Here is a 25,686-nt window from a genome sequence, read left to right on the forward strand (position 1 = left end):
GAGTGGAGAAGAGGGGAGGGGACAGAGGGAGGGAGTGCGTGAGCGTGCACAATGAGATGTGACAGGGAGAGGCTGCTAAATGGCACAATGCAATTTTACATTTGGCTCGGGTCTCTCAAAACAAAGCAGATGTGACTAAGACATTTTCAGAGTGGATTAGCTCAAGTGCCAAGCGCTGCTCTTTCTGCTCTCATGAAGCATGGGGCGCCTTGCTCCCTTTAATACCCCCGAGGACGAGATGGGGAGAGACTATGGCAAAGTTTATTACCGCCACTTTATCTCCTGCCCCTTATCTTCGCCCACTCATAAATTGGATCGATGACATTAACCTTTACGAACCACCTTGGAAAAAGGAAACTTTCACACCTGTCGCAGGAGAGTGACATTCCCTTTATCTGGCTGTCTGTTTTTCTGTCTCTGTCCCTCTGTCTGTTTGTCCCTCTTTTCTTCCTAAGAGGCATGGCATTTGCATCCCCGTAGCAACCCATTATATTTAACCTCCCTGTACCTCTCATTCAGTACATCGTCGCTTTTCCACAACACAAACCATGGTCGGTTCATGTTCTCCTAAAAAAGTCAGCCTGGCTTTTGACGTACAACTTCCCGATTGCTCCCCAACCGAATTCCCCCATTGAGGATTGACAACGAATGTCCCATGGAGCTGCCTATAGGTTGGCAGCCATTCCCCCGCTGAACTGAACGATAGATGGAATGAAGGACAACAGGATGAGCTTTGGCCCGCAGAGCGAAGGCCCTACTGACAGACTGCGGAGTAATTTCTAATTTCCTGGGGCACTCCTTAGCCGTTATCCCCCTGCCAGGACCTAGTTGTTCGCTGCGCTCGCCATTAATCACTGGCGGCTGACAGGCAATCTGCCGGGCTGCCGAGCCACTGAGCGGCCCCTGGCTCCTGAGCTCCAGAGCTGGGACCTGTCAAGATGCTGCCGAGTGAATGATGGCTGAGCAGCCCCCCTCTCCTACCTCTACCTCTTCTCCACCACTATCTCCCTTGCTCCCTCCATTCCACCCAGCCACTCTGCTGGGTTTATTTCCTTAACACCTAACACCAGGGTCAGGGGAAATGGCTCTAACCCCTACCTGGGGGGGTTGGAGTACGCTGTTTGTCAGCGCTGTAAGGCCGTCCTGCCTCCTTTGGATAAGCGAGGGAGCTCAGCGCGGTTCAATATAACCCTCGGCCTGTTTATTATAGGGCCGGAGCATGTGTCTTCATGTGTCGCTGCCGTCGCTACTGTACAGAACATACTGGAGAAATGAAACGCTCTCTCTCTCTGTCTCTGTTTCTGTATTCTCTCTCCCTCCCACTCTCTTTCCAGTGCCGGGGCTGGAAGGACAGGCTGTTTCATAGCTGTGGACATCATGCTGGATATGGCTGAGAACGAGGGAGTGGTGGACATCTTCAACTGCATCCGGGAACTGCGCTCACAAAGGGTTAACATGGTGCAAACCGAGGTTGGTGAAGCAGCATACTGATTAGCTTGTGTGCGGATAGTGGGTAGAGAAGAGAGCAATATTGTATTAAAGCTTGCACATTAGTCATTACAGTGCCATGCAAAGGAATAAAAGTTAGCATTAGGCATTCCGATCTTATTTGGTTCCATGGTGCTCATAGTGATTACCAGCACTCACACAGTTAGCATTAGCCATAAAATTAGAGAGTGCAACTAGAGTTTTCAGACACAGCAAGTTTGTTTAGCGTAGCATTTGCCATCGCCATGGCGGAAGGATTGACAAGGCTCAGACAGTAACCTGCTGGCGTTGGCCTTTCCCAGCCGGTCACCAGACTGATCCTATGTCACAGCCCACTGCTCACAGTTGCTCTGCCTGAAATATTCAGCAGGGATATTTTAAAATCAGTCATATGGAGGAAGGGTGTAAAGCATAGAAATACAATCTCTAGCATAGACAAAGCCCTTCAAGAACAGATTATATTTCTATGGTCTAAAGCAGTGGTCACTAGCAGTCACCAAGGCATTCCTTGTTGATCACCAAACATTTCTGGGGAAAAAAACGAAAAAGCCTTCCATTCCTATTTTATTTTATTTGTTTAACGCTGTTGGTTGTAGGTGCACTTGATTTAGCAACCCTAGTGCCGGGAAGGCAAAGTATTCCCATTTTAAACCATTTTACTTGTCTGAAGGTAGAACTCCGACTACGTGGCAAGCCCAGAGAGCAAATCAAGTGCACCTATAGGACTACTGCTGGCCAATCAGATAGCTCAGATCACTGTGTCTGCACAGTTTCCTCGAGTCATAGACCACAAAAAGAAGCCTCGAACACACAGGAAAGTTGATATTGTGAGATTTCAAAAAGTTCAAAACCATGACTAGAGAGAGACTCAACAAATATAGCAAAGAGCTGCTGTTTTTATGACTAAGTGTTTATGTTTAAGTTATTATTTAGCACTGTCGACACTTGTATAACCCATACGCTGTAAAATGTGCATTCTCCCTAATTCCACTCACGCTACAACCAGCACTGCAGCTGCAATGAATGAGTATAACAAATGGTTCTGATGAGCTAGCGCTGTTATTAGTGCCTCGTATTTTTTTTTTATTGAAGAATATTTTACATTCTCTGGTCATAGGAGTAACAACATGAATTGGTGCATGAGGCAGAAATAATGCAGTGCGACTTGAGATTTGCCATCAGCTGGAAGACTGTCAACTTTTCTCAGCTGAGGGAGGGAAAGCGTAGGGACGGTGAGTCGGTTGAGAGGCAGCCTCACCGCTGTTCCCTCCCTCCCTTCAAACTGACCATCAGATGTAGGCCATCAGTCCAGTAAAAAAAAAAAGATGTATTATGCTCACTCAGCTGTGCCTCACCAGTAATCCAACAAATTATATATTACCAGTGTGATCATATACCTAATCTTTTATTATGTAATTTCAAATTGGTCTGAGAAGGAAAAACATTGGCATGGCAATTCAAACATGTATTGGGCCGATAGCCTACTGCACAGACCTCTGCTACTGAACTGTTTTTAACTGGTTAATGTTTCATTCAAAGTGATCTTGACTCAAAAAAGGTTGGTGGCCACTGGTCTAAAGCCTAGATAGGATATTGTAAAGTGAGTCCTATGGAGGGAGAATGTAAAGCATAGAAATAGAATCTCTAGAACAGGAAAGGAACTCAGACCTTCAGACCAGATTCTACTTCTATTGTCTCTAAGTCTTTGAGACAGAGGGATCTGGGCCTCAGCTGCCAGACATCCAAGCCAGGTTATTAGGGTTAAATTTCCCAGTGGATCATGCAGTAAGCGATGGCTTCCACAGAATAGTGGTCTTTACTCAAGTCTAACACTAGCCATTACAAGATCTTCTCTCTAGTGGAGAGAAGGGGAAACAACTATTGTGAGATAATGTGTGTGTTTGAGATCAACTACATTGCAGTCGGGCCATGCAGAATCACTGCTCTACAAATCACCTTGCATCCAACTAACTACTCATTATTTGATCAAGATTAGCGATTCTGCGATTCTCATCTCCCCTCAATCACTCTGACTGCTAGTCCACTGTCAATAGCCATAACGACAAACCGGCTATCGTCAACAGGAATAAGCATCAGTATTCACCATAACCATTACAACTTCTGTGTACCCACTAGACCAGTATACATTGTATATTCTCAGCGACTCCATGACTAGCAACCGTTCATACACACCATCACCACACTTGATATCACAACTGATCAAATATGTGTGGCGTCTCCTCTGGAAGATTTCCGATGTCGGACTAGCCTAGCTACCTCTGGAGTGTGCTCAGTCATGCATCATCCATCCCAATGTTCCTATTAATATTACATACACGCTGAATAATAGATATCTTAGTCCACACACTTTTTTTTATTTTGCAAATGAGTTTGCAGGTGTGTTTGCTAAGTGTCTTAGGGTTATGACCCTGCGTCCAGTCGGCCACTCGGTTTTGCAGTCGCCCTAAAATAACAATAAAACAACAGCAAACTTTTTAGGTTAGTCCCAACTCGTACTCGTATGAATACAATGATGAGTAGATAGAATTACAGTATGTCATACACAGTGTTTATATATGCCACTTCAATGGCTAAAAATGGGTGCCGGGTGCATTAATGGGTAGAGGGCAATTTGTGTCAGTTTAAAGCACTATTCAAAGATAATCCGGCACAAAACAACAAAAAGCAATTCATCTTTTAAAAGGCTTTCTCTGCTCCCGAGTAGCACCAGATATCAAGGTAATGGATAGCGGAGGTCAACTCTGGATGGATTTAGCCCCTGACGGCTCTCATGGCCGCAATTAACATTCTAAACCCTGAGCCTTCTGCATTGTTGAGTGAAAATATGCATAATTCTATTCACAGGCGAATGGCTGGGATTTTGGAGATGAATTAATATGTCTGGCTACTTGATGAGCACAATGCATCTGCTGTTGAACCGCACACAGCCTCTTGATCTCCTTTTAAGGCTGTAACATGGCTGCCTTTTTTCCCTGTGGTTCATTTACTTCTCCACAGGATATTACTTTACATGCTTCAAAATGCAAATTTATGCGAAGCGCTCTTCAGGCTATGAAATCCGTTTCATCAGAGCACAAGAGTACGTGTTGAAAATTCCAGGGCTGCCTTCGCAGAACTGTGTTAGATGTGACGTATTGACGTTCAATAATGACTACACATTATGTTTGTGTGTCGCTGTGTACAATTAAAGTTCTACAGCTGTGCTCGGTACCTGTATGTACTGCTCTGCTTCTCGACACTTTTCAACAGTACATGTGAATTGAGACTAATGGATTTGAATAGGGTCCAACTACTGGTTGAAGTGCTGTGATAAAGTAGGCGGTTTGTGTTTTGAGGTTGACCTAAAGGGTAGAAGTACATGAACATCTAACTGTATGTCATTACACCTGTTATCTCATCATTTCCTACCCCAGGAGCAGTATGTTTTTGTCCACGACGCCATCCTTGAAGCCTGCCTGTGTGGAAACACGGCCATCCCAGTCTGTGAATTCAGAGCCATATACTACAACATCAGCAGACTGGACCCACAGACCAACTCCAGCCAAATTAAGGATGAATTTCAGGTTAGCACCCTCCACTTCTTAACTCTCAAACTCTCTGTCCATCTGTCTGTCTACCTGTCTATGTCCCTCTGTCTGTCTGTCTGTTTGTCCGTCCTTCGCTTTTCTTCCTAAGAGGCATGTCATTAGCCTTTTCCAACTAAAAGAGTTACATTTGCTGTCTCGAAGAACAATACTTTTTTAAATCCATCAGATATTGACTCAATTATAGCACATAAATTCAGGGATTTTGGTGGGAATTCAAGTATCCCTTTTTTTTTCTTCTTAGAATGCACTCATATGGGCCTCCCGAGTGGTGCTGCGGTCTAAGGCACTGCATCGCAGTGCTAGAGGTGTCACTACAGACCCGGGGTTCGATCACGGGCTGTATCACAACCGGCCATGATCGGGAGTCCCATAGGGCGGCGCACAATTGGCCCAGCGTCGTCCGGGTTAGGGGAGGGTTTGGCCGGGGGGGCTTTACTTGGCTCATCGTAACGGGCCCGGGCGCCTGCAGGCTGACCTCGGTCGTCAGTTGAACGGTGTTTCCTCCAACACATTGGTGCGGCTGGCTTCCGGGTTAAGCGGGCGGGTGTTAAGAAGCGTGGTTTAGTGTTTCGGAGGACGCATGACTCGACCTTCGCCTTCCGAGCCCGTTTGGGAGTTGCAGCGAAGAGACAAGATCGAAATTGGGGAGGAAAAGGGGGAAAAAAATATATATATACATTTTCTAATGGTATCAGTTATTTTTATTTATTTTTTGTTGAAAGAAAATCATATATGACTCATTTGCATAAACACACTGGATGTATTTCCATATATGAACACATTAACATCAAAGGGTGGAGCAGGCCTGCATCCACCAAAAACGTGTTCTGTATAGGCATATCTGCACTCACCTGCACTGTCTAGACTGCTTCATTGATTACGGTTGCTGTCATGTTCAGTTGCATAATTCAACAAGTGTGTCAATAGCAGGATAACCTTGGATTAAAAATCAACAATCTTGGATCTAGATTACACCTTTCTAAACATACTTTACATTGTTTGCAAGATTGGACATAGTATCACTATAATCCGAGTGTTCATTTTTGGAAGTTGCTTTCATTTGAGGGTATCTCATTTGTAAACATTTCAACTGTATTAAATGATTACTTTTTAATTACAAATAAATTGTACACCCATCAAAATAGTTTTCTTTCGTCTCTTTCTTGTGATGTAAGTATCAAGACGATGCCTTTAATCCCAGACTATGCTTTAGCATTCTTATAGATGCATCAGAAAGACAATGTATTCCATTGTTTGACAGGTCATTACAAACATGTCTGTGGTCGTAGCGTTAATCGTTAATGGGGAAAAACGACAGGCACAAGCAAGAGTATGAAAGAGTTGCAGGAGTAAAATGAAAGCAATTAATCTAGCGATATTTAAGTGACAAGTGGATTTTGCACCCCTCAAACAAAGGAAATACAATAGACAGATCCTCAGATGAGTGTTGCTAGCCTATAGGCTTTAGCTAATATGGTCTTGTGTCTCGCGAACAACTCTGGTTTGATTGTTGATACCCTGTCGGTTACATGAGGAGTTATGACAAAAAAGTGCAGGTGTCGAAGATGAAAATATTCAGCAACTCTTGGTAAGAAAATGGAGGTTTCCTTATAACCCCCCCTAAAAAAAATATGTTTGTTAAACCTTATGATAATTGTCAAAATAACATCCTCCCTCTCCAGACTCTGAACATCGTGACTCCCCGGGTTCGGCCTGAAGACTGTAGCGTGGGACTGCTCCCCCGGAACCACGACAAGAACCGCAGCATGGACGTCCTGTCTGTGGATCGATGCTTGCCCTTCCTCATCTCCGTGGACGGAGAGTCCAGTAACTACATCAACGCTGCCCTCATGGACGTAAATTAATCTCGCTGTCTCGCCTGCTCTCTCTCTTGCCTGCTCTCTCTCTCTCTCTCTCTGTCTGTCTGTCTGTCTGTCTGTCTGTCTGTCTGTCTGTCTGTCTGTCTGTCTGTCTGTCTGTCTGTCTGTCTGTCTGTCTGTCTGTCTGTCTGTCTGTCTGTCTGTCTGTCTCTCTCTCTCTCTCTCTCTCTCTCTCTCTCTCCTCTCTTGCTTTGATTGCAAACCCTGCACATATGGTACTCTATAACCAGGCTCAAACAAACGCTCAACGATTTCAAATACTATTTAAACCCATGCAGGTCTGCACAACACCAATCATGACTGAGGCAAATTGTGTCAGAGACTGCCAAGTAGCGTAAACCATTGGATTTAGCTTGGCTGATGTAATCCAACCTGGAAAAGACAGAGATCAGTTAGTTTGAGATATGCCTTGGTTCTGTTGCGTTATTAATTAGAATAGGGATGTTATGTTTTGTATTTATTGCAGTGACTGGGTACATGCAAATGCAACTCAATTAGATAGCAGGTTACAAAAATGATATGTCATAGAGCAACAGCAATAAAAAAGATAACAAACAACATCATCTAACAACTGATCATCAACCAACACACCATTAAGTGATAGCACTGTGATAAATGATAAGTAATGACTGCGAAGCAGCCTCATACTCTAGGCCCTCGTAGCAGATCTACCAAACGATACACACGCAGATCCAGATAAGCTACACAGAGCTGAAAAGAAAAGAACGGCAGGCAATAAGAAGCACAGAGGTGGCGTCAAATTAAGCCAGCAGTGTCTTTCTCAGACCCGGCCTGGCTGGCCTGCTTGTCTGGCAACAGCGTAATGACCTGTAGTGGGATTTCTCTTGTCAATGCATCACGATGCAAGGTTAACACTGTCCGTGGGAGTCCTGCCAGGCTCTTTGTCTTCGCCATGAGTTGATCAGGCATTGGAAACCCACCGTGACCCTTGGCTGTTAGCTGTCCCACCAGCGTCTCTGCTTGCTCCTCTCTGCTCTCTCTCTTTCTCTCTCTCTTTCTCTCATCTCTCTCTCTTTCTTTTACTCTCTCTCTCGCTACCGGGGGGCTGAAGTGTTGTGGTGTTTGCCATTGATTTTCTTCCAGAGCCATAAACAGCCAGCAGCCTTCATCGTAACCCAGCACCCACTGCCCAACACGGTGGCCGACTTCTGGAGGCTGGTGTTCGACTACAACTGCTCCTCGATAGTAATGCTCAATGAGATGGATGCCGCACAGGTGTGTATTGTTGACCACCGGGGTTCGCACACACATATGGGTGTACATACATCGACATACACACAGACCAATAATCTTTTTGACTGTCGGTCTGCCAGGGGGTCTTACACATGCTCTATCGCTCTCTCTCTATTCATCTCTATCTATCCCTCCATTGTCATTTCCTCCATCGGCTCTCAGACACACAGTTTCATAGAGCAGGGTAAGCCTCATAGGAGAGCTGCTCTTTTCTCTGCCCAGGGTTTAACTATCCAACATAGCTACCAGAACACTCAGACACCCACATTGAAACCTAGCAAAGAGCACATCAATACCTCCCATATTAAAGGAGAATTTCACTATTAGGAACCTAATCTGTATTTTTGATATAAATGGCATGTTATAGTAGCGTCCAGACACTTTTTTTGGTCTTTTAAAAAAAAAGTTTTTTTGGGATGTCCTTGAACTCCAGAATGAGGTTCAGGAAGTCAATCTCTGCTGTAGTACGTTTCTCAAACCAAGGGGAATTGCTAAAAACGTGTCTGGACCCTTTAAAACATGGCGTTTACATTTTTAAAAAAAATCTATTTTGTTCCTAAGTAGTGACATTTTCCAAATGACTGAGGGTTAACTGGTTTGAAAGGTTTGAACCCTTCAAAAGCTGTAGACTGGAGGATAACCCATGATGGCCCTGAGATGTAGGTGTACCGTGCAGAGGCCAATAAGGTCAAGGCTTTTCTTTTGTATGCACATAACCTTCCATTGCTTACGCCCAGCAGTATGACCTTGCATCTGAACTCAGATGGTTTTGTTCAAATGGCTAAAGCAATGTGTAGTTTATGTAATTTTTTCAGTGCTCCCCAATGGGTAAAATCCCCAAGTAGTCAACGATGGTGTCCACACCAGTATGTGATGTACCTAACATGTGATGTAGCTCATACCAGAACTAGAACTTCAACTAGAACGGACATTCCCATTCAAGTCAATATTCTGTGATCGGTGCACCAACAGCGATATTAAATGGACCCATAGGAGTAAAACTACTTCGAAACTCTATTTCTATGGCTAAACCCCTCTTCAATCCCTAGTTGTGCATGCAGTACTGGCCCGAGAAGAGCTCCTGCTGCTATGGCCCCATCCAGGTGGAGTTCATCTCAGCCGACATCGACGAAGATATCATCAACCGCATCTTCAGGATCTGCAACATGGCCAGGGTCTGTATCATGTTTATCACCCTGTAAATATTTACCCTCTGCTTTGAGCCCTGCCAATGCAGATGGCGCTAACAGACAGGTCCAGCCTGGCAGAGCAGTGGCTGGTTTAGACTGATTTCATATGAGGGGGCTTTGTTCTACGGTACTACTCATTAGACCCCGTTTAAATCACCACAATGCGAATCCCTGTGTTCGTGGCACATGGTTACTCTTCTCTCTCTCCTCTTCTCTGCCTCTCGTTCACTCATGGTTCTCCCACTTTCACCAGCATCACAGGCAGGCTTTGCTGGCCAGCTAATCAACACTTAGCTCTGTGCCGGTGCGAAAAGCCACAGTGGCGGCATCTCCAATTTACCATGAAATGGTCCCATCACCACCGCCACCAGCTGGGGCGCAGAGCCAGCTGACGTCGTTATTGTAGTTGCCAATCGTTGGCTCTGCTCTGGCTACGGAAAGCATTGCTACAATGAGCCAAAATACACTGGGATTGCATCAGCAGTTATTTAATAACTTGAGTGGTTTAGGTTTACAGTGGACACAGAGGTAAACTTGATTTATCTACACATTTTGGTGACGGTTATGAGGAGGAAGATTAGCATGCTAGTGGTTGATGATTATGACGAGGATGCTAACTGGGATGTTGTCCATGTTGAGGATGTTTTGATAATGGCAATGACGATGATGTTGACGACAACAATGATGTTGATGATGGCATTCATTTATGATTCTCTCTCTCACTGTCTTTGGCAGCCCCAGGATGGCTACCGTTTGGTGCAGCATTTCCAGTTCATCGGCTGGCCCGCTTACCGCGACACGCCCCTGTCCAAGCGCTCCATCCTGCAGCTGGTGAGACGTCTGGCCAAGTGGCAGGAGCAGTACGACGGGGGAGACGGACGCACCGTGGTCCACTGCCTGTGAGTAGTTAAAGGGGCTCAGAAGGAGTTCAGTCATTGTATTATGGTGTAAATATGACTCAAACATTCATGGAAGTTGTACACCTATACGATGTCCATATGAGGACATTCACATGGCCATGGAAGTTGTATTTCTATACGGTGTCAATATCAGGACACAGTCACACATCCATGGAAGTTGTATACTCATACGGTGTCCATATTAGGACAGTTACGCGTCCATGGACATTGGATACAAGGGCCTAATATTTAAACCCAGACAGGATGTGGAGGGGTAGAATTTCTGAAAGTGCAGAAACTATTTTTTTTAAACGAATAAATTGCTGTGATTAACTCAAATGAAAACAAATTGTGCTACTGAATGAGTGAAGTTTAGTTTTAGTTTTAAACAACACAACATGTAGACATTTACCTTACTGTTAAGGTAGTGGTGGAAGAACTTCCCTGTATATATTCTGGCTGGCCCTACTCATATTCTACACTATACTCATCTCAGACAGGATGACAATAGGGAATGTGCTCTATGAATGTATTCATCACTGCATTCTTCCTTAGTGCTGTTTTCTTCTAGAGCAGTGGTCACCAACCTTTTCTGAGTCAAACTTTGGGAGTCAAAAAGCAAGCTACGAGATCTACCGCTCAGATTTTGTTTTAACTTGACTTAAAAAATGTAAGCCTATGCAACATTAACCTAATAAAAAAATATATGTTGGAATGAGGTTTGTGCGGTAGGCCTAATACATTATCACAGCATATTGGCAATGCTTGGCCTGCTAATATTGTTCTTCTCAGACCATATTACATTTCAATATTCAAGCTTTCATAACAAAATAGATCAGTTGTATCACGTGTGAGGCACTGCTGAGAATAAATTGAAATCATTTTATTTGTTATTTTACTGGACTGATGGTACCTGCATCTGATTGTCAGTGTCAGCGGATGGAGAGAGCAGCAGAGGGTCTGCCTCTCAGGTCCCTGCTCTCTCCTTTCCTCCGGTGAGACTGACCAGAGAGAGGGGACACTCGAGTCCCACCACACTCGAGTCCCACCACATCGAGTCCCACCACAAAACTCGAGTCCCACCACATTATTTCTGCCTCATGCACACATTCATGTTGTTCCTATGACCAGAGAAAGTTAAATATCCCTTGATATTAAAATAAACACGACGAGCTGCTAATAATCAAAACGCAGGCCTATCGATACATTTGGCTACTAATTTATTGCAGCTGCAGTGCTGGTTGTAGCGTGAGTAGAAGTAAGGAGAAGCGTGTTTTATGTTTTGTAAAAGTGTCGAATAATAACGTAAACATGAAGTCATTCATAAAAACAGCAGCTCTTTGCTGTATTATTTGACAGTCTCTCAGGTCATGGTTTTAAAAGTTATTACATCTCACGTAGGCTAGTATCAAACTGTGCTTTGGGGTCATGGAAGCTGTAGGCACAGTGATTTTACCTAACCGATTGGCCAGCGCAATAGGTGCACTTGAGCTCTTTAGCGCTCCAGGTCCGCCGCGTAGGCGAAGTTTGTCCCTTCAGACAAATCTAAATGTTTAAAAATGGGAGCCTGTCATGGAGGGCTTTTGAATGAAGTGCACCTGCTGCAAACAGCGCAAGACGAATTGAAGAAAAAAAATAGGAGCGCAAGGCTTTATTGTTGGCTTTTCTACAGAAATGTTTGGTGATCGACTAGGAATGCCTTGAAGATCGACCTGTTGGTGACCACTGTTCTAGAGGATATACAGGGGATGGAAAGTTATTTATATGACTCTCAACCACGCTGTTTCTGGTGTGGTGAGAAAATGCTTTTAAAAGCCACATGGAAATAATAGATACTGACATAACAAAAAACACAAGAAAAATCTACAAGGTCCGTGGACTGTGGCACTTGAAAAAGATGATATTGAAATTAAGAGTCATTCTCTTAGATCTCCAAGATGGCGTACCAGTCAGATGTCTTTGTCTTCGTCTTGTCGTGTCCTGTGTATATATCTTTTTATATCTTTGCATATATTTTTTAAAATATTTTTCTTAACCTCAACTTCAACATACTCTCCTGCAATCCGCCTCACCCAATGTGGTATGGATCTGCTATTTTCTTTACTTTAGAACCGGAACCCCCAAAAGAAGCTAGCCACTAGCTAGTAGTCAGCTAGCCACTGCTAGCGGTCATCAGCTAACCTTAGCCCGGACAACTCTTGCCAGTCTGCACAGCGCGATTCAAACCAGAGCATATTGGACTTAATTTTCACCATATCTCCGAATTCCTACCGCAAGCTCTGAACCTTTTTACCTGGATCATCGCAGCTAGCTAGCTATCCGAGTGGCCACTCCTGGCTAACGTCTCTATCCCAAAGCAAGCACCAATTAGCCTGGAGCTAGCCTATGCTAGGCCCTTCTCCCGGCTAGCTGAAGAGGTCCATCAGCCACTCCTTGGGCTACAATACCTATTTTGCCAATTGGCCTGGACCCCTTTTACTGCCTATACGGAGCCCCGCTGATCCATCATGACTGGACTACCACCGTAATCTGCCCGAGGGGATTTTTCAACTGGCTCCCCCGTCGTGACGCCCCCTGAATGCCCATCGGCTCGCCTGCTAGCTGTCTAGAGCATATCGGACTGTTAGCTGAAGAGGCCCATTGGCCAATTTCTTGGGCCACTATACCTATTTTGCCAATTGGCCTGGATCCTTTTACTACAAGGAGCCCTGCTGATCCATCACGACTGGTTCTGCCGACGTAACCGCACGAGGGGGCTACAACAGACTTCTTCCGTCGCGACGTCCCTCTAAGGCCCTTCTGCTAGCTTGCTAGCCCCGGCCCGCTAGCTGTCTGAATCGCCGTGTCTCCAGCCCGCCTAGCTACTCACTGGACCCCTATGATCACTCGGCTACGCATGCCTTTCCCTAATGTCAATATGCCTTGTCCATTGCTGTTTTGGTTAGTGATTATTGCCTTATTTCACTGTAGAGCCTCTAGCCCTGCTCAAAACACCTTAGCTAACCCTTTAGTTCCACCTCCCACACATGCGGTGACCTCACCTGGTTTAAATTAAGTTTCTATAGACAATATCTCTCTCATCGTCATTCAATGCATAGGTTTACCTCCACTGTATTCACATCCTACCATACCTTTGTCTGTACATTATGCCTTGAATCTATTTTACCGTGCCCAGAAACCTGCTCCTTTTACTCTCTGTTCCGAACATACTAGACGACCAGTTCTTATAGCCTTTAGCCGTACCCTTATCCTATTCTTCCTCTGTTCCTCTGGTGATGTAGAGGTTAATCCAGGCCAAGCAGTGCCTAGCTCCACTCCCATTCCCCAGGCGCTCTCATTTGTTGACTTCTGTAACCGCAAAAGCCTTGGTTTCATGCATGTTAACATTAGAAGCCTTCTCCCTAAGTTTGTTTTATTCACTGCTTTAGCACACTCTGCCAACCTGGATGTCCTAGCCGTGTCTGAATCCTGACTTAGGAAGACCACCAAAAACCCTGACATTTCCATCCCTAACTACAACATTTTCCGACAAGATAGAACTGCCAAGGAGGGCGGAGTTGCAATCTACTGCAGAGATAGCCTGCAGAGTTCTGTCATACTATCCAGGTCTGTGCCCAAACTATTTGAGCTTCTATTTTTTAAAATCCACCTTTACAGAAACAAGTCTCTCACCGGTGTCGCTTGCTATAGACGACCTTCTGCCCCCAGCTGTGCCCTGGACACCATATGTGAATTGATAGCCCCCCCATCTACCTTCAGAGCTTGTGCTGTTAGGTGAACTAAACTGGTACATGGGACATGCTTAACACCCCGGCCATCCTACAGTCTAAGCTTGATGCCCTCAATCTCACACAAATTATCAATGAACCTACCAGGTACAACCCCAAATCTGTAAACACGGACACCCTCATAGATATCATCCTAACCAACCTGCCCTCCAAATACACCTCTGCTGTCTTCAACCAGAAACTCAGCGATCACTGCCTCATTGCCTGCGTCCGTAATGGGTCTGCGGTCAAACGACCACCCCTCATCACTGTCAAACGCTCCCTAAAACACTTCAGTGAGCAGGCCTTTCTAATCAACCTGGCCCAGGTATCCTGGAAGGATATTGACCGCCTTCCGTCAGTAGAGGATGCCTGGTTATTCTTTAAAAGGGTTTTCCTCACCATCTTTAAATAAGCATGCCCCATACAAAAAACGTAGAGCCAGGAACAGATATAGCCCTTGGTTCACTCCAGACCTGACTGCCCTTGACCAGCACAAAAACATCCTGTGGCGTACTGCATTAGCATCGAATAGCCACCGCGATATGCAACTTTTCAGGGAAGTCAGGAACCAATATACACAGGCAGTTAAGCAAGCAAAGGCTAGCTTTTTCAAACAGAAATTTGCATCCTGTCGCACAAACTCCAAAAAGTTCTGGGACACTGTAAAATCCATGGAGAACAAGAGCACCTCCTCACTGCACTGAGGCTAGGAAACACCCACTGCACTGAGGCTAGGAAACACTGTCACCACCGATAAATCCACGATATTTGAGAATTTCAATAAGCATTTTTTTTACGGCTGGCCATGCTTTCCACCTGGCTACCCCTACCCCGGTCAACAGCCTTGCACCCCACACAGCAACTTGCCCAACCCTCCCCATTACTCCTTCACCCAAATCCAGATAGCTGATGTTCTGAAAGAGCGGCAAAATCTGGACCCGTACAAATCAGCCGGGCTAGACAATCTGGACCCTCACTTTCTAAAATTATCCGCCGAAATTGTTGCAACCCCTATTACTAGCCTGTTCAACCTCTCTTTCGTATCGTCTGATATCTCCAAAGATTGGAAAGCTGCCGCGGTCATCCCCCTCTTTAAAGGGGGAGACACTCTAGAACCAAACTGCTACAGACCTATATCTATCCTACCCTGCCTTTCTAAGGTCCTCGAAAGCCAAGTTAACAAACAGATCACCGACCATTTCGAATCCCACCGTACCTTCTCCGCTATGCAAACTGGTTTCCGAGCTGGTCAGCCACGTTCAAGGTCCTAAACAATAGCATAACCGCCATCAATAAGAGACAGTACTGTGTAGCTGTATTCATCAACCTGGCCAAGACTTTCGAATCTGTCAATCACCACATTCTTATTGGCAGAATCAACAGCCTTGGTTTCTCAAATGAATGCTTCGCCTGGTTCACCAACTACTTCTCAGAGTTCAGTGTGTCAAATCAGAGGGCCTGTTGTCCGGACCTCTGGCAGTCTCTATGGGGGTGCCACAGGGTTTAATTCTCAGGCCGACTCTCTTCTCTGTATACATCAATGATGTGGCTCTTGCTGCTGGTGATTCTCTGATCCACCTCTACGCAGACGACACCATTCTGTGTACTTCTGGCCCTTCTTTGGACACTGTGTTAACTAACCTCCAGACGAGCTTCAATGCCATACAACTCTCCTTCCATGGCCTCCAACTGCTCTTGCATGCAAGTAAAACTAAATGCATGCTCTTCAACCGATCGCTGCCCACACCTGCCCGCCCGTCCAGCATCACTACTCTGGACGGTTCTGACTTAGAATATGTGGACAACTACAAATACCTAGGTGTCTGGTTAGACTGTAAACTCTCCTTCCAGACTCACAGTAAGCATCTCCAATACAAAATTAAATCTAGAATTGGCTTCCTATTTCGTAACAAAGCATCCTTCACTCATGCTGCCAAACATACCCTCGTAAATCTGACTATCCTACCGATCCTTGACTTCGGCGATGTCATTTACAAAATAGCCTCTAACACTCTACTCAGCAAATTGGATGCAGTCTATCACAGTGCCATCCGTTTTGTCACCAAAGCCCCATGTACTACCCACCACTGTGACCTGTATACTCTCGTTGGCTGGCCCTCGCTTCATATTCGTTGCCAAACCTTCTCGCTCCAGGTCGTCTGTAAGTCTTTGCTAGGTAAAGCCCTGCCTTATCTCAGCTCACTGGTCACCATTGCAGCACCCACCCGTAGCACACGCTCCAGCAGATATATTTCACTGGTCACCCCAAAAGCCAATTCCTCCTTTGGCCGCCTTTCCTTCCAGTTCTCTGCTGCCAATGACTGGAACGAACTGCAAAAATCACTGAAGCTGGAGACTCATATCTCCCTCACTAACTTTAAGCACCAGCTGTCAGAGCAGCTCACAGATCACTGCACCTGTACATAGCCCATCTGTAAATAGCCCATCCAACTACCTCTTCCCCATACTGTTGTTTATTTTATTTATTTTGCTCCTTTGCACCCCAGTATCTCTACTTGCACATTCATCTTCTGCACATCTATCACTCCAGTGTTTAATTGCTATATTGTAATTCTTTCGCCACTATGACCTATTTATTGCCTTACCTTCCTTATCCTATCTCATTTGCACACACTGTATATATACTTTTTCTATTGTATTATTGACTGTATGTTTGTTTATTCCATGTGTAACTTTGTGTTGTTTGTGACGCACTGCTTTGCTTTATCTTGGCCATGTCGCAGTTGTAAATGAGAACTTGTTCTCAACTAGCCTACCTGGTTAAATAAAGGTGAACTAAAAGTAAATAAAAGGGACACAAAGAGGTTCAATTCCAGTTTGTGCTGTTCCACACACAGGATTTATTCAAGCTCCAAAGGTCCCTCATTAAAACGAATAGCCTCAGCTCAAACTCACCTCTCTGTTATTAGTGTGTACAGATGATGTAAAGCTTTTTGGAGCCATTGAATTGTACTGGACTGTGTGGGTATTTTCTAGATAAGCACCACTAAGGAAAAGTCTAATTTTAAGTCCAGCTTCTTTGTCTTTCTTATTTTGTTTGAATACATCGTCTTGTTACAATTCTTTGAAACGGTCCCTCTCCATATCGATGCAGTGACAGTAGATATTAATTTCTTTGGTTAGTTTTAATATCAGTGTGGCATTTTTTGTTCATAAACCAAGTTAACAGCATTGTCAGCTATAGCCAAGCAAACAGCACCTCTCCCATTCTCATAGTCACTGGCTTCATAGTGGTTTAGCCACATTATGGACCCTATTATGAAGCTTAAATTAGGGAGAGTGAGGATGAAAATCCATAGTGGAGACTGATTTCAAGGACCAGCCCAAACGATAACACAACACGATAAGTCCTGGATGTGATTTCTCTCCCCACTGCCCAAAATACCAAACAAAACCTATTTTGTAACAGTTCACTGATGCTAGTCTAATCAAGTGCCCATTGATTTCTTGAGGCAAAAGAAACGCACACCTGTTTAGGCGAGGTGCTGGCTAGCGGAGTAGAGCACTTGAAAAATAAAAGGAGAGCCTCACACTCTAGGAGCTAAGATGCAATAATAATAACGTTTCGACTGACAAGCTGTCTTCATCAGGGTATCAGTGTTTGTTACGCCTTAGCTTGGCTGTTACTTCACTGCTACAGACTACCTGCACTCAGTAGTGTAAGTACCACTTAAGTCATTTTTACCTTACCTTACCTTACTCTTTACTTTACTACATTCTTAAAGAAAATAATGTACTTTTTACTCCATACATTTTCCCTGACACCTAAAAGTACTCGTTACATTTTGAATGCTTAGCAGGACAGGAAAATGGTCCAATTCATGCACTTATCAAGAGAACTTCTCTGGTCATCCCTACTGCATCTGATCTGGCAGACTCACTAAACACAAATGCTTTGTTTGTCAATTCTGAGTGTTTGGGAGTGTGCCCCTGGCGATCCGTCAATAAAAAAACAAAAATTGTGCAGTCTGGTTTAATATAAGGAATTTGAATTCATACTTTTACTCAAGTAAGACAATGTAGTACTTTTTCCACCACTGGATGTGGCTGGGGGTTAAAGCATTTCTTTCACATGACCATTCAATTTAGACAAGTGTGTCTGGGTATGCGTCATCTAATATTTATACAATATTTTTATCTGGACACTCTTTTTACCTGGAATCTTTCCTTATTGTAGGCTAGTACAACTTTTAGTCTTAATCTTTACTACGCTACTCACTGTTTAGCATATGACCTCACATGTGAATCCTTAAAGTGTCATGATCGTTTGTAAAATTAACGGACCAAGGCGCAGCGTGCGTAGAGTTGCACATGTTTAATAAAGAAGTGAAACTTTAGCAAAGACTAAACAATAAACTAACAAACAACGAACCGTGACTACAACACTAACTCAAAACAAAACAATATCCCATAACCCACAGGTGGAAAAAATGCTACTTAAGTATGATCCCCAATTAGAGACAACGATAGCCAGCTGCCTCTAATTGGGAATCATACCAAAACCCCAACATAGAAAAAACTACCTAGAAAATATAAACTAGACTAACCCCCCAGTCACGCCCTGACCTACTCCACCATAGAAAATAAAGGCTCTCTATGGTCAGGACGTGACAGTACCCCCCCCCCAAAGGTGTGGACTCCGGCCGCAAAACCTGAAACCAAAAGGGAGGGTTAAGGGGGGTTGTCTAGTGTCGGTGGCGGCTCTGGTGCGGGGCAAAGAACCCGCTCATCCCGCGGATCCAGCCATGGATCCAGGCTGAACACTGTGCCTGGATTGGTCCTAGGTGCAGAAGAAGACTCCTGCCATGGAGCGGGACTAGACGCCATGTCTAGACTGGGCATCGGGACAGAGAAGGGCTCCTGCCATGGAGCTGGACTGGACGCCGTGTTCGGACTGGACATCGGCGCAGAGGAAGGCTCCTGTCTTGGAGCTGGACTGGATGCCGTGCTCGGACTGGGCATCGGCGCAGAGGAAGGCTACGGCCATGGAGCTGGACTGGACGCCATGTTCGGACTGGGCATCGGCGCAGGGGAAGGCTCCTGTCTTGGAGCTGGACTGGACGCCGTGCTCGGACTGGGCATCGGCGCAGAGGAAGGCTACGGCCATGGAGCTGGACTGGACGCCATGTTCGGACTGGGCATCGGCGCAGGGGAAGGCTCCTGCCATGGAGCGGGACCGGACGCCGTGCCTGGACTGGGCATCTGCGCAGAGGAAGACTCCTGCCATGGAGTGGGACTGGACGCCGTGCCTGGACTGGGCACCAACGCAGAAGAAGACTCTGGCCTTGGAGCTGGACTGGACGGCGTTCTCAGTCTGGGCATCGGCGCAGGGTGAAGGCTCTGGCCATGGAGCTGGAGGTTCCGGACCGTTGACCGTCGCAGAAGGTTCCGGACCGTTGACCGTCGCAGGAGGTTCTGAACCGTTGACCGTCGCAGGAGGTTCCGAACCGTTGACCGTCGCAGGAGGTTCCGGACCGTTGACCGTCGCAGGAGGTTCCGGACCGTGGACCGTCTCAGAAGGTTCCGGACCGTGGACCGTCTCAGGAGGTTCCGGACCGTGGACCGTCTCAGGAAGTTCCGGATCGTCTCAGGAGGTTCCGGACCGTGGACCGTCTCAGGAGGTTCCGGACCGTGGACCGTCGCCGGAAGCTCTGGACTGGGAACTGTCGCCGGAAGCTCTGCACCGGGAACCGTCGCCGGAAGCTCTGGACCTGGAACCGTCACCGGAAGCTCTGGACGGGAACCGTCGACGGAAGCTCTGGACCGGGAACTGTCGCCGGAAGCTCTGGACTGGGGATCGTCGCAGGAAGCCTGGTGCGTGGGGCCGGCACTGGTGGCACCGGACTGGTGACACGCACCTCAGGGCGAGCGCGAGGAGCAGGCACAGGACATACCGGACTGGGGAGGCGCACTGGAGGCCTGATGCGTGGGGCCGGTACAGGTGGCACCGGACTGGTGACACACACCTCAGGGCGAGTGTGGGGAGCAGGCACAGGACGTACCTGACTGGGAAGGCGCACTTGAAGGAGAGTGCGAGGAGCAGGCACAGGACGTACCGGGCTGGGGACACGCACTTCAGGGAGAGTGTGAGGAACAGGCACAGGACGCACCGGATTGGGGACACGCAATTCAGGGCGAGTGCGGGGAGGAGGAACAGGATGAACTGGGCTGTGAAGGCGCACTGGAGACCTGGTGCGTATAGCTTGCGTCAATGGTACCGGTTCGATGACACACTTTGCACGGCTAGTGCGAGGAGCTAGCACAGGACGCACTGGGCTGTGGAGGCACACTGGAGACCTGCCGCATAGAACTGGCACAAATTGTACCGGAACGATGACACACTTCGCATGACGAGTGCGAGGAGCTAGCACAGGACATACTGGGCTGTGAAGGCGTACATCTGGGCGAGTGCGAGGAGCAGGCACAGGACGTACCGGACTGGGGAGGCGCACTGAAGGCCTGATGCGCATACTCCTCGCCAACTCCATTCTCCGGTATCCCTCCTCGCACTGTTCTATTGACTCCCAGGCGGGCTCTGGCACTCTCCCTGGGTCGACCGACCACCTCTCTACTTCCTCCCATGTTGTCACTGGTTCGCACCTCGGCTCCGCCGACCACCCCGTGTGCCTCCCCGTGTGCTGTCTTTTTTGCTTACTCTGTGGCCGCGAACCCCGGCATCGTCGCTGTTCTCCCTTCTCTCCTTGCGTCTCCCGCCAAGGAAGGCGATCCTGTCCTGCCAGGATTTCTTCCCAAGTCCAGGATCCCTTCCCATCCAGGATCTCCTCCCAAGTCCAGGATACTTTCTCCACCTGGGCACGCTGCTTGGTCATCTTATGATGGGATATTCTGTCATGATCGTTTGTAGAATTAACGGAACAAGGCGCAGCGTGCATAGAGTTCCACATGTTTAATAAAACAAAACAATATCCCATAACCCACAGGTGGAAAAAATGCTACTTAAGTATGATCCCCAATTAGAGACATCGATAGCCAGCTGCCTCTAATTGGGAATCATACCAAAACTACCTAGAACCCCACATAGAAAATATAAACTAGACTAACCCCCCAGTCACGCCCTGACCTTCTCCACCATAGAAAATAAAGGCTCTCTATGGTCAGGACGTGACATAAAGAGATGGGTGGGGCTGGCTAAACCTCACTAGGGTATGTGGGACGGTAGCGTCCCACCTCGTCAACAGCCAGTGAAACTGCAGGGCACCAAGTTCAAAACAACAGAAATCCCATAATTTAAATTCCTCAAACATACAAGTATTTTACACCATTTTAAAGATACACTTGTTGTAAATCCAGCCAAAGTGTCCGATTTCAAAAAGGTTTTACGACGAAAGCACACCAAACGATTATGTTAGGTTAGAGCCAAGTCACAGAAAAAGACAGCCATTTTTCCAGCCAAAGAGAGGAGTAACAAAAAGCAGAAATAAAATAGAGATAAAATGAATCACTAACCTTTGATGATCTTCATCAGATGACACTCATAGGACTTCATGTTACACAATACATGTTTGTTTTGTTCGGTAAAGTTCACATTTATATCCAAAAATCTGAGTTTAGGCAGGACGCTACTGTCTCACTTGGCAAAAAGCCAGAGAAAATGCAGAGCGCCAAATTCAAATGAATTACTATAAAAATTACTATAAAAATCAAACTTTCATTAAATCACACATGAAAGATACCAAATTAAAGCTACACTGGTTGTGAATCCAGCCAACATGTCAGAATTCAAATAGGCTTTTCGGCGAAAGCAAACGATGCTATTATCTGAGGATAGCAACAGAGTAAACAAAGAGAGAGAAGCATATTTCAACCCTGCAGGCGCGACACAAAACACAGAAATAAAAATATAATTCATGCCTTACCTTTGACGAGCTTCTGTTGTTGGCACTCCAATATGTCCCATAAACATCACAAATGGTTCTTTTGTTCGATTAATTCCGTCGATATATATCCAAAATGTCCATTTATTTGGCGCGTTTGATCCAGAAAAACACTGGTTCCAAATTGTGAAACGTGACTACAAAATATCTCAAAGGTTACCTGTAAACTTTGCCAAAAAATGTCAACCTACTTTTGTAAACTTTAGGTATTTTTTAACGTAAATAATCGATAAAATTGAAAACGGGATGATCTGTGTTCAATACAGGATTAAAACCAACTGTAGCTAGCTTTTTGGTCACGCGCTTCTATCTAACAGGACACTTCAAGATGGCCGTACTTCTTCATTACACAAAGGAATAACCTCAACCAATTTCTAAAGACTGTTGACATCCAGTGGAAGCAGTAGGAACTGCAAGAAAGTCCCTTAGAAATCTGGTTTCCCAATGAAAACACATTGAAAAGAGAGTGACCTCAAAAGAAAATTCTGAATGGTTTGTCCTCGGGGTTTCGCCTGCTAAATAAGTTCTGTTATTCTCACAGACATGATTCAAACAGTTTTAAAAACTTCAGAGTGTTTTCCATCCAAATCTACTAATAATATGCATATCTTATCTTCTGGGGATGAGTAGCTGGCAGTTTAATTTGGGCATGCTTTTCATCCAAAATTCCGAATGCTGCCCCCTCCCCAAGAGAAGTTAAGAGGATGTGAACAATGCCGAATGGGTGTAGTCAAAGGAGAGCTCTCCAGTAGGTCCCAAAAATATTCAAAGGTCCTTTTCTCAAACTGGAAAGTTTATCAACTTTCAAAGCAGAATTACCTTCCCATTGTTCCTCAGAAATGCAGTGTATGATATACCATTTTGTAGCTATGAGTCTCTACTCTTATCCAATGTAAAAACAAATATATATTTGAAATTTTGCTACATAAGGCCAATTTGAGCCGGTCAGTCTCATACCAGTTCCCCGAATCCAAGCAGTCTTATCAGTATACTCTGGCCTACTTGGAGTACACAGTGAGAGTGTGCTTAATTTACAATGGCAAGAAGACCAAGACAAATGGATGCACATGCTGCATTAGCATTGCTACAAATTCTGAATGAAAATGACTCGGATGGTGGGGATGAAATGAATCATGACAAATCTTATGTTTATTCTTCTGATTCTGATTCTACATCTCCGAGACTTGAGCGCAAAAAAATCCAGAATAGTGCGCAGTGAGCTGGTGCCCGCACCACCACCAAATGAAGGGAGGCACCTTTTGGATAGAACAAGCCGGTGACAATGCTAAGTGCCGATTAATTATCAGCACAAAATGTCATCACAGAGAGCAGACCCTACATCTCAAGCAAAAAACAACATCAGCAACGCACTCACAAGCTTTTGTTATTTATGTGGCATGGACATGCTCCATCTGATGCCGTTGCATATTCCATCTAAGCATGAGCTGACAATAGACTATTTTTGACTGGTGTCATATAAAGACTTATATTCATTCTAATTTCATTATTGCTTTTGTGCTGATTTTATCAAGCACACTTGGCGCTTATAATGATGTTTAGGCTACTGATGCTTTCATCATTTAACTGCACATTTTGCTGATCGTGCATCTTGGTGGTTTGGGTATTTTTGTTTGTTTTGTCCTTATAAAAAGAAGCTGTTACCATGTTCCAACACATATACTTTCTATTTCATAGTTGTAACAAAGGCACTCCACAAATACAATTGATTGAACACTTGAATTTTGGTGTTCTTTCGTTTTTACATGTAGCCGTAACATAAACTAATGAAAATGCTATGGTGTATTTTTTTTCTTTGTATTCTGTTACCTAAGACATTCACAAAAACAACCAAATTATTATTTTTCTGATAGCATGTTTTAAATGTAGAATGTTGCAGTCAGAATGACTACTCATTAGCTTGAAGAGGGGTCATTTTAGGCCCAGCTGTCTTTATCATTCTGTCCTCCTTCACTCTCTCTGTCCTTTACTATCCCTTTCATCCTTTTCACCTCTCTTTACATTTATCTTCCTCCCTTCCTTGCTCTCGATGTCTCCTTCTCTTCCTTTACCTCTTCATACCTTTCTGTCCCTCTTCCTAGCTCTATCTGTCCCTTTCTCATCCCCCTGTTTTAACCTCTCTCTCTATCCTCATTCACCCCCTTTTCTTCAACTATATATATTTATATATATATATATATTTTTTAACCTTTATCTAACTAGGCAAGTCAGTTAAGAACAAATTCTTATTTTCAATGACGGCCTGGGAACAGTGTTTAGGGGCAGAATGACAGATGTTTTGCCTTGTCAGCTCGGGGATTCAATCTTGCAACCTTTTGATTACAAGTCCAATGCTCTAACCACTAGGCTACCTAACCTCTCTCCAACAGGACTGGTGGTGGACGGAGTGGTACCTTCTGTGCCATCTGCAGCATCAGTGAGATGATCCAGCAGCAGAACATTGTAGACGTGTTCCACACCGTCAAGACGCTGAGGAACAACAAATCGAACATGGTGGAGACTATGGTACGTTCCATTGACCACAACAGTTAGGGTGATATGGTACTGTATAAGAGGCTTGAGGAAGGTTTCTGTGTCCTGAGTGTGTGTCCTACGTTGCTTATATAGTATATATAAGCTACTATATAAGCAACGTAGGACACACACTCAGGACACACAGTTGTGGCTCTATTGGACAGGTTTTAGACCATAGACAGTAAGGCGGACACACACCACACACATATCCTCAGGTGGATGACTTGCTATGGCAGGTGTTGTTTAGCAGATGTCTCTATACCTTCTAATATAGCTTCAGAAACAAGATGCTCAATTTCACAGAACCATCTCAGGGTGGGTACAGCTGTTCACTTAGAATTAAAGCAGATTTGGTGGCAAAAGACAACTACCATAGTAAAAAGGTTATTGTAGACTTTGAATTTACTGTCATAATCCTGCATGGAATTTTTATTGTATTTAGATAAAAGACGATTTGATTATCTTTGTTGTTTATCTACTGTTATATTGTTAAATTGTCTCTGAATGTTATTTTCCCACTTGAATTATGAAACAGTGCTACTCATGGAAGAGATTGATAATATTATTGTTGGAAGCATAGAGATCCCCAGTGTGCTTGAGTTTCCTTTTTATTCATCATAAAAAAATTATCCATGAACCTGATGTGCAAGTTCACTTTCTGAGAGATAATATGAAAATTATGCCAATGTGTGACTAGTCTTTCCCTTTTCTAGGAACAGTATAAATTCTGCTATGAAGTTGCTCTGGAGGCCCTTAGCGCATTCTGAGAGACTGCCTCTCGTGTCAGTGGGACACAGTGCTGACTGCAGAAACACCAACCCATATGAGGCAGGGGTTGTGTGTGTGCAACCACACACACGTGAAACTGTACAGAAGAAAAAAAACGCACTCCACACTGGGTTTGTGTGCACTTCTGCAAGACTGGGACCGCTTTTGTTTGTATAAAGAAAAAATGAAATGAAAACCTCAACACTTTAATTCTTTCTTCAGTGTCCATCTTGAACTGTGATGTGATCTTGTACAGTCATTTCCTTTTTAGATATATGCCTTGAATGTTACACCCTCAATGTAAAAGTACAACCTGGAAGATTAGCTGAGATCATGGGGATCCTAATAAAAAACATGCAGACTAACCAACAGAACCGATAC

The 25,686-nt window shown here is 45.0% G+C and overlaps 1 protein-coding gene across 1 annotated transcript in view; it reads left to right on the forward strand.

The window, feature by feature from the left end:
* LOC120022190 (receptor-type tyrosine-protein phosphatase T-like) overlaps window positions 1-25,304 on the forward strand; it is a 356,205-nt gene extending 330,901 nt beyond the window's left edge. The window contains exons 25-32 of the mRNA XM_038966074.1: window positions 1,335-1,470; window positions 4,923-5,072; window positions 6,779-6,952; window positions 8,081-8,212; window positions 9,280-9,405; window positions 10,156-10,319; window positions 24,393-24,528; window positions 25,251-25,304. Coding sequence (XP_038822002.1) covers window positions 1,335-1,470; window positions 4,923-5,072; window positions 6,779-6,952; window positions 8,081-8,212; window positions 9,280-9,405; window positions 10,156-10,319; window positions 24,393-24,528; window positions 25,251-25,304 — 1,072 coding nt within the window. The remainder of the gene's footprint in view (window positions 1-1,334; window positions 1,471-4,922; window positions 5,073-6,778; window positions 6,953-8,080; window positions 8,213-9,279; window positions 9,406-10,155; window positions 10,320-24,392; window positions 24,529-25,250) is intronic.
* The last annotated feature ends 382 nt before the right edge of the window (window positions 25,305-25,686 follow it).

This window comes from Salvelinus namaycush, chromosome 2 (genome assembly GCF_016432855.1).
Source record: "Salvelinus namaycush isolate Seneca chromosome 2, SaNama_1.0, whole genome shotgun sequence".
Taxonomy (NCBI): Eukaryota; Metazoa; Chordata; class Actinopteri; order Salmoniformes; family Salmonidae; genus Salvelinus; species Salvelinus namaycush.